General features: G+C 39.0%; 1 protein-coding gene across 3 annotated transcripts in view; it reads right to left on the bottom strand.

Moving 5' to 3' along the window:
* The window catches only part of kcnn4 (potassium intermediate/small conductance calcium-activated channel, subfamily N, member 4), a 21263-nt gene extending 12326 nt beyond the window's left edge, over positions 1 to 8937 (bottom strand). The window contains exons 1-4 of one of the 3 annotated variants that reach the window (XM_034875416.1): positions 8266 to 8364; positions 4455 to 4578; positions 3058 to 3153; positions 1279 to 1715 (exon numbers count right to left, since the gene is read on the bottom strand). In XM_034875416.1, the coding sequence (XP_034731307.1) occupies positions 1279 to 1715; positions 3058 to 3153; positions 4455 to 4556 (635 nt within the window). In that variant the 5' untranslated portion in view covers positions 4557 to 4578; positions 8266 to 8364. Of the gene's footprint in view, positions 1 to 1278; positions 1716 to 3057; positions 3154 to 4454; positions 4579 to 8265 lie in introns of all 3 variants that reach the window. The other 2 variants (XM_034875415.1, XM_034875414.1) reach the window with 2 other exon arrangements.
* Positions 8938 to 9894: the final 957 nt, after the last annotated feature.

Here is a 9894-nt window from a genome sequence, read left to right as displayed (position 1 = left end):
TGGGGGTGTTGTGGATGTGTGTTTTATTATAGAGCGTAACAGCGAAGAAAACCATAAAATGTTTTACAGTTTACTTTGTGAATCCTTATTTAATGTATTATATACCACAAAATACCATTCAGAAACATTTTTGTCTCTTTTTTATACATCAAAAGCTCACTATTTGGCACAAGAGTCTCTTATTGAAAGATAACATTGAAAACTTAGATTACTCACCTAATTTGATTTTCCTTTGATTCACTGGAAAAATGTGCCTTGGGCAGTTACATATTTGCTCGATCCACAATAACTTAGTGTAGTTAAAATTCACTTTTATAAAAGATATGGAGAATGTTAGCGTTAAAACTAATGGCCCTAGTTATTATTGTGGAATGAAAACAACTGGCCTTTGCTTGCTGTTACTTTTTCTGCATGTTGAGTCCAGTCAATATTTGTTGAGCAGCAACAGCTCTCTCATAAAACTAAAAACAATCAAGCAAAGAATATACTCTGATATGTCAAAGGAACATTAATGCTAATACTGTATATTGATGCTGAATGTTGGGAAAATTGTGTTAAAGAAAGGAATAGATGGACATTTTGAAAATACATTGTTATAAATAAGTTGAGAAGATTTAATCCGCTCTCATATTTATACGCTAACTGTGAAGCTACAGCCAGCAGACGGTTGGCTTAGTTTAGCACAAATCCCGGGATTAGGGGGAAACAGCTAGCCTGACTCTGTCAAAGGGTTCGAAAATAAATAATGATATCTGCCTAGCATCACTAAAGACTCCAGGAAGTTACTGCTCCTGCATTAAATAGTCCAGCACACAACCACCTGTACAGCCACATGTGGTCATTTTTGCCATCCCTTGACTTCAGACAGAGCCAGGCTAACTGTTTATGCCTGCTTTTAGTCTTTGTGCTGAGCTGGCCGTAGCGTCATAGTTAGTCTACAGAAATGAGAGTGGTGTCAATCTTCTTCAATATGTTTTTCTTTTACATAACTGCTGCAAATTATATCAGTTTATGAATTACAGTAAATTTCAGGGTAGACTGTTCCTTAAGACTTTCCCATTTAAAACAATGCCTATTTTTAATGGATGTCCCTCATAATATGAACAGACAATCTTCAAAGTTGGTGCAAGTGCTTATGTGTCCCTTAATTGTAAAGATAATATGTACTTTATGTACTTTACTTATTATTATGTTTAGTATGCAGAGATCATATTAGGTTTTTTTCTAGTAGATTTACTAGTTCCTTGACATATGGACAGTTCTCTTCCCCTCTCTTACCTCTCACACAGTGTAAGCATCCAGGACGCAGTGAGCCAGAAGAAGAGGATGAAGACCAGCAGCGTGCGCGCCGGGTATTTGTTCATTAGTATCTTGAGAACAAAGCGGAAGGTGAAGTTGATGTTGTTGAGCGAGCCAATGCTCCTGTAGGAGGCACTCAGCAGCACTTTGCTATGCAGCAGGATGGCTCTGTGCACCAAGTACAAGCGGAGGAACATCAGCACTGATAACAGCAGCTCCATATCCATCAGGGCCTCACGGTGGTGGTTAGAAACACAGAGCGGAGCTGAGGAAGAGGAGTTGGCATGGAAGCCCACCTCCCAGTATGTGCCAACAGGATGGATGACACAGACCAACAGCTCCAGAGTGATCACGAGAACTCTATGGCTGGTCATGGCAATACGCCAGTCCACCTGGTTGTGGTCAATGATAAACAGCTGAAAGATGGAGGAGGACAGGAAAGGCAGAGAGAGAAGAAAATGATAAACTGCTGATGGAAACCAATACAAATGCAGTCACACTTTGATGTTAACGTGTGAAAGTCCTTCTATTCTCTCTTGAAACTTAGATAGAAAACATTGACATTTTCTTACAATACTAGTTGACAATATTGTTACGGTGGTGCCCAATGCTGCCTGTTTTGTTGCACCTGTTGATGTCTTTATGATACGACAGTTTCATTAGGCTAAACCTTGGCTTAAACAGATTTCATGATTCTGTCTGAACAACAGTGCAGTAAAAACACAACACCTTTCAATTTATTTTTTTCAAAACCTCTACTCAAATGTTCTCAAATCTTATTATTTGCCCTGCTAGGATATGCATATTTTGTGTATGTGTGTTTTGCATCTGAGGCTGAATACAAATAAACAGTCCTCTACAGTACATCATGTCTTGAAAGGACGTTGATAAGAAACAGGTTTTTAAGCCTCCAATGATATAAAATTCAGATATCCAACAGAAATCCTGTACAATAGTTTGTATGAGTGGCTCAAATGTAAGAAAATGAGAATGTGTTGTCACTGTCACTGTCCCTCAGTTTGTTCAAAAAAAGCAGGTCTACTTTTTCCTCTTTTTTTTCCTTCCTTTTTTGTTCTTTCCTTGACTTATTTTGTCACGTCTGACACCCAACATTAGCATCAGGCATCACTGAACACTGCTTGTTATAGTCTCCACCCTTAGCCTGCACCTCCTTATCTCCTCTCTGCACTTGCATGGATCCTTCTTGTATCAGACACACATGACTTGCAACCAAACTGAAAACATTAGGTAAGCGTAAACCCAGCAGCCTGAACAGAACCTTTCTGCACTTGCTGTGAGTGTGCGTGAGGGAAAATGAAAGAATGTTTACACTGTTTAATTTCAACCACATATCTTTATGTATATTGAATTCACACACAACGGCAGCGAGCCATGTGGATTGGAAAAATAGTGCAACTGCAACATTGTGCGTGTCTGTGTGGGCTGAGGTTTTCGTCCAGGTTTTTTTTTTTACACACAAAGCAAATATAACACAGACAACATAGTGTTGAGGCTATCAGTGAACCGAGAGCTCATTGAAAAACGATTGCCCTCAAGTATCTCAAATAAAGTGTAATCCTTACCATGATGATTTGGAACAAACATTTACTGGTAAAAAAAAAAAATGAATGCACACAATATGGCAAGTGGAGCCCTGAAGATCAACAAGGCACACGCACATGCTCTTTTTGGGCACACACCACATCACAATAAGGGCGTCCAAACTGTTGAAAACAAATAGGCAAAAGGCAAACTCACCCTAATGTCCTTATAATGGAATAATATGATGAGGATCAGGAGACACCCAGTGGACAGGCTGATGGAACAGTTGATGAATAAGGCAACGTTTGAGCCCTGGGAAAGAAAGGGAGACATTTTAGATAAGGCATAAATATTTGATTTCTTTCCATTAATGTTCTCCATAATCATGATTAATGGAATAGCTTGTGAACTGAACCACACCTTTTATTTTGCCCATGGATATGACTGGGGTGGAAAGAAGATCCAAGTATCCAAATCAAGTACAAATGCTAATTATATCATAAATGGAGATGTTCAGATAACATTTAAAGAAAATTATTGAAATAAAAGTTCAAAACAGACAGTGACATTGTTCACTTCAGGCCAGTGCGGCCTTCTGACTGATTTTTTGCAGTACAAAAGCTTCATGGGGGAGTACTCTATACAAGTACATTATGTAATTACCTAATTACACAGTTTTCTGTAGTTCTGTTTATGTGAAGAAGCAAAAATAACATTTGAAAACAATAGAAAACTCCTCTCTGATATTTATTTTATTTCAGTATACCGCTCTAAGGGTAGATACCCTTAGAGCGGTGTACTAAGAACCCCGTGTTTAAAAGAAAAATGGCTATGATGAGAAAATCTGTGTTTTGTTTCTCTTTCTCAAAATTTGGAACAGCTATCTTCCCAGAGACACTGTGGACAGACCAACAAATTGGAGATGCTAGACTGCAAGACGGACTTGATCCCTCACCAGCTTCCCAACAAGAACAATGAGCTTTCCCAATGTAAAGATTTGCTTCTTTTACACTTTTTAATACATATTAATATATCTGTGTTTTGTTCTGCTGGTCATGCTTTTTGTGTTCATTCAATTCATTAAAAAATAATTGACAGAGTAATCAATAATGACAATAATTTTTAGTTGCAGACCTCCTGCATATCTAGGATTCATTACGTGCATGTTAAGATACATCTATGAAAGATGTCCTCTTCAGTTCCCTTTCCTTTCCATAAAATATGATTCCTAACTAATTTAAAAGGAATATTCTTCTAATTGTGTTATAACAATATAACTGCTGGCTATTCTGTAATTTGTGTCTTTCCGAATGGAGCTTCATTAGAAATTTACTTAGGCCTAATGGGAGTGGAATTGCTGATTCTTTAATGTACTCTATTACAGTAACGAGAGCGCTTGTTATTAAATACTTTCCATTCCAGGGAACTAAAAGCTGGAAACACAGATTAATTAAGATTTTAGCATAGGCTTCTACCATGCACCTTGTGTAAGTAGCTTAAAGAGCACCTATCCTTCATTCATGCATCTCAGCGCAACTGACGCAACGTCAATGGAGGTTTTTAACGGGAAATGCAGTTCAATGTGGTTTACAGTTAAAAAGATAATTACAAACTTTCAAAATTGAGGAAACTTGAGCATGTAGGTGGTTTGGTGTGACGCCCGTTGGCAAGGTACGCCGTTTTCCACAGTTTCTCAAGTAGCATCCATTCCACATCACGTCTGTATTTCGTTTAGGGCTAATTAGAAGACCCCACAAAAGCTCAACATTTACCCACATTCCATAACAGAGAGTTCAACAACATGTTTCTTGCCGAGGTTCTGAAATATTTTTTTGTTTTATTTTGTTAAAAAAAAAGTAATTTCAAGCCCGATGAACCTAATCTGGGTTATGCTTAACACAGATTCTTTCTCATTTTAGAAGGACACCAAGCCACCATCACTAGGACAGGCCACCCAAGGCAAAGGAAAAAAAAACTTACAAATAAAACACTGAATCCTGTGCCAAAGAAGGTGGCCTGGTTTGTGTAGACTGTAATAAATAAATACTTGCCAAAGAAATACTACATACATCTGACTTAGGTTTTCTAATTTGGTTTGTTAGTCAGTGTGGTTTTGTTAGCTTTCATGTGGATTCTCGTGCTGAAGGTCACTCATGGAACTACACATATCCTGTAATAAACTTAAGAATAGGTTTACAAATAATATCCTAGTGGGACAGTCATAGAAAAGGAGACATCGCTGCGGGTAAAACATTTGCAGGTTTAGTTAATGCCAACCAAAAAGTGCATAAGGAGATTTCCCTGTGAGGTTACCTGGTGAAATATCCTATGATTATTGGTACAAGTACTGCATAATCACTGCTGGGATAAAAACTACAGTACACAAGGACATTTTGTTATTATTTCAGTAAGAGTGACCCAGTCAATGTTGACGATATCTTGGATGATCATGTGACTGATGTTTAACAAGCTGCAGGATAGTAAACACTATAGAGGACAGGTGTAGCTGATTAGCTGTCAGAGATGAACAAAAACCTGTAGATTACTGGTGAGTAGGGTACCACTTTACTGCACTTTTCCCTCCTGGTCCATGGGACTCTTAGCGCTGCTGGTTTTCTTTGTGTCTGTGTGTCTCATTAGCCCCCCAAGAAAACTATCTGGACTTGAGAACTGCTGCCCTACAGTAATATTACAGTGATCTATTGAAGGAGGACAGTGGTTCATGACCCAAAAGTCAACAGGTTTTTATCACCACAACTCATCACAGAAACTCATTTCAATAATTTCTTCTCTCTGGTTGTGGATGACCAGCAAAACAACACAGATAACATATACATGCTTGTGTTATCTGGTAGCCACTGTTCAGTTCCAGCAAAGGTAATAGATTTTTCTCGGTTTGCTAAATCATGTTTGAATAATTGCAGTTGCTTAAGTCAAGCCTTAATACATTTACATTGACAGGCAAATAAAACATATGAGTCATACTGTAACTAGCACGCAAGGAAATTGTCGTCCATTGTACATCAGCACTTTATTCCACCCGTGGCCCGGGCCAACAGCAAAACATTCAACATGTAAAATCATAACAGGAGAAAGCAGGCATAAAGTAGCAAAACACTGAGTATAAAACTGAAAGAAGTAAGGTTAGTGATGCGCAGATCCAGAAATGAGTAATGCAAGTAATTCATACAACACAAAAACATGTTGAGCTGCCAGCAACAGCTGAACCATGATAAAATGTTTGCATATTATACAAACACTGTGACATTTAGTAAGATTTTCACAGCAAAGGAGACCATAAGTAGGAAATATTACAAAGATTGTAGCCTCTATTTTTGTTTTCATTGTGTAGGTAGTATAATTGTATCAGTTCTCAGAGAAGTGGTTAAACAGTTATATATGAAAGCATATAGCATGAAAATAATTATTTACAGCTTCAGCTGTCAGATATTTTTTGGGTTGAATTGTGTTCTTGCCACACATGTTTAACTTTTGGACTGCAAACCTGCAGTTTTATAATCACACATGGTTGAGAACCACAATGACCAGAATTCATCAATGTTATCCACTTAAGCCCCTGTTCAAACACCAAAGAATATTCTTTTAAATGGACATCATGCTCTGCTTTTCAGGATCAATACATGTATATTGTTTTGGGTTGTAAAGTCATTCCAGAAAAAATCATCAAGCTTTGCAGAGGGACGGAAGGTTGCAACCAGGTCAAAGTGCAAACTCTAGCACAACCAAACTCAAGACAGAGAGATTTCAAGACTGGCCATGCAAACACTAATTATACACTAAATGATGTGGAAAGATAGCCTGAAGTACTCTGAGCAATCTCGCTGTAGGGGAAGAGGTGAAATGTGGAAAAACGTTTCCATAAATAGCGCTGTTTTTTTGTGTATTACCATGAAAAGGTACGCTTAAAATATAACCTTGTAGACAGGCATTAGATGGGCCTACAAGTCAGCCAGCTCCAAAATATCCTGTGGTGTACTTAAAAAGGGCATTAAATAATAATAAACTATAATAGTGCTACTGGCCACTGGAAAGATGTTGTATTTTGTAAAGACAGACCCTTAATCTGTGATCTATCAGTTCACAGAGGAGGAAGATGTAAAAGCTCACACTCATGACTTGGACACCACCAAATTAAAAGACAAATGCTCAAAACAGTTATATAAGCTTAAATCAGCAATGCAACCTCTCCAAAATAATATGCTTTAACTGCAGTGAAGAACATTTTTCCAGTGCATCAGCATTTCCATGGTACAGAAGCTGATGCCTGTTGTTAGGAATGGACAGACAACACCTGTTCTTGGCTCGTATAGTTGTAAACTGGAATGATATTGTCATATTTGTGCCAGCACTGTTCATTTCATGGCCATGCTTCTCCGGGTTGAGAGAGTTGCTCTGAATGTTTAAGGTCAGACCATATTTCCATAGGTTTCTCAAAAGATTAGCTGATGTGAGTTAGAAATGTGGGGGCTCTTTGACACTGTAATCAATCACTGACCGCACAGCATGGAGGTGGTCTGATTTTCTTTGCGGCGTGCATGAGAACTTTTTTCCACATGTGGAACTGGCGTGTGCAGCATGAACTCAGGGGGAGTTAATAATTTGTTGATTTCGTGGCCTGGCATTGTTATCCACTGAGATCTGCATGGTAATGTCATGAGGCTGTGTTACCAAACAGTGTGTCTGGAAATGGACTAACTAATCAGTAGGTCAGGGGGGTTCAAAGCCCAGGTGCAGGGTTTTTCTGTTGTGCTCCATGGGTCTTGGCTGTCTGCTAATCAAGGAAGTTGTTATGACAAAAAAAAGAGCTAGTTGTGCAATGTTGTTTCTTCTACCCCATTTATCTAGTTATTTAAATATGTCATGAATAAAAGATAACATGGTTTAAGATAAATCTATTAATTTGTTTGATTCAGTTCTATTATAGTCTAAGTTGTAGACAATTTTGAGCGGTTGAATCTGCGACACAAGGAGTTGAAGAAGAGTTGAGATGCAGTCACACAGCAGTAGAGTTATTACAGCTTTAGTTCTACTGCATGATGCTAATAGCAAGCCAGTGATGATTTTCTTTAATAAATCATCATTTTTGATGAGTTCAAGGCCCTACACCGAGGTGTCTCGACCAGCTGATAACATCGAGTAGCCCACATTTAGGTAATGTTGTCTAAATGTAAACGCAATTTGCGCATCACGTTTTGATTTGATTTGTGAAATTGACATTCATTAGCAGAAGGAATCATGACAACTGCAGTGGAACATTCTGTACGGCTATATCTTTAAGGTCAAGTCCCAATAAAACCAAATGTCACATTTCAGACATTTCCAAACTAATAATTTAATTAGTTATACAGTCAAATCTAACATGTTGAAGTCAAGACATTAGTTTGGGTTATTTCTTAAACCTACCGGTTTGTAAACGAAGGGACATATCTCGGCGTGGATAATGGTGAGCAGTATCCCGAGCAGAGCAGTCCCCAAAGCCAACGCGCAAAGGCGTTTTTTATCCTCTAATAAAAACTTTCTGTCTCGTAGTCTGTAGAGGTCGTCTCCCTCCGTGTGAGCCGTCCGCTTCCCGGGAAGTGACAGCGGTACGGACACTTCTGCCGAGTCCCCGCCGTTTCGATTGATCAAGCCATCGCAATTTACACAATCCAGTTTGGAGTCACCGTGCAGGCTGCGGTTTGTCATCTCCATCTCCAGAGCGCATACGAGACGGCTGCCTGTCCCTCTCCCCCTGTCGCCGCTGTACGTTGTTTCGTCCTCTGCCTCCCCTTTGCTTTCCTCCCGAGTTGGGGAAGGCATAGTCCGATGGGCGCACCGTGTACCAGGCCCTTCTCTCGTTTGTCGCTCATTGAAGTAGCGGGTTTACCAAAACACTTGGCCTCTAACACACCCTCACCTTAACACTCCTACCAATTTACGCGGCGTCGTTACGCGCACTGATGCCAAGTGCACACACTACAGAGAGCGATGTAGCCTACTCTTATTTTCGTGCCTTATTATTTTAAGAGTCTGCGTCAGCCTGCCCCAAATGACTTCTTAGTGTGCTGGGTATGTGTACTCGGCTTGTGCACGATGGGCTCAGAAGAGGTCACTAAACAAGATTTTCACTTATCTTTCTTTCAATTTGGATAAGTCTGGTCAGATCATTTGAAATTTTGTGGAAAAACATGATGTCACAAGAAAAAGTCTGTTTTGTATTTTACTTGCCGGGGAACAAACCACACTATTATTGTTTTTTTTCCTAAGCACAGAAATAAGAAAACGCTATAAAAATAAAATGCAAGGAACTTCATAGCCTAACGGTATTTTTTGTATTGGTAAAGCACTGCAACAATGGTAAGCACAAGTTCCAAACCAGCTGTAGAGTGACATCTCGTGGTTGAGTACCTTCATCTTTTGACTGGTGGTCTATCGCATAACACGGTCAAGGAAGGTTCGCCATCATTGGAAATGATTCATAACTATCTTAGCCATCCATTCTAGGATGTTTCGTGTATTTTTTTCTCTAAGCCTTTTTTTTAAGAAAATGTTGTGGGCATTTTGGGATTTAATGGATAGGACAATTGTAGACTGGACAGTGGGGAGAAAGAGATGGAAGATAGCACACCGAACCCCAGGACCCTGATGATTAGAGGGGCATCCTGGTAGCTCACCTGTTATAGGATGCTCCAGAAGGCTGAGTCCTATATTATATATATTTATATAAATGTATATATATATATATATACACACATACACACACGCAGTGGGGCACGAAAGTTTGGGCACCGAATTGGTATTAATGTGCATAAAGAAGCCAAGAAATGATGGAAACTTCTTCTAAAGGCATCAAGACATTTGTATAATATGTCACAAAAGTTAGATTTTATTTCTATCATTTACTCTTTCAATATAACAGAAAACAAAAAAATGGCGTCTGCAAAAGTTTGGACACCTTGCAGAGTTTATACCTTGTACTGCCTCCTTTGGCAAGTATCACAGCTTGGAAACACTTATTGTAGCCAGCCAAGAGTCCTTCAATTCTTGTTTGAG

The sequence above is a fragment of the Etheostoma cragini genome, chromosome 6 (genome assembly GCF_013103735.1).
Source record: "Etheostoma cragini isolate CJK2018 chromosome 6, CSU_Ecrag_1.0, whole genome shotgun sequence".
Lineage (NCBI taxonomy): Eukaryota > Metazoa > Chordata > Actinopteri > Perciformes > Percidae > Etheostoma > Etheostoma cragini.
Note: the sequence above shows the minus strand (reverse complement) of the source record. Positions and strands in the feature narration are given on the sequence as shown.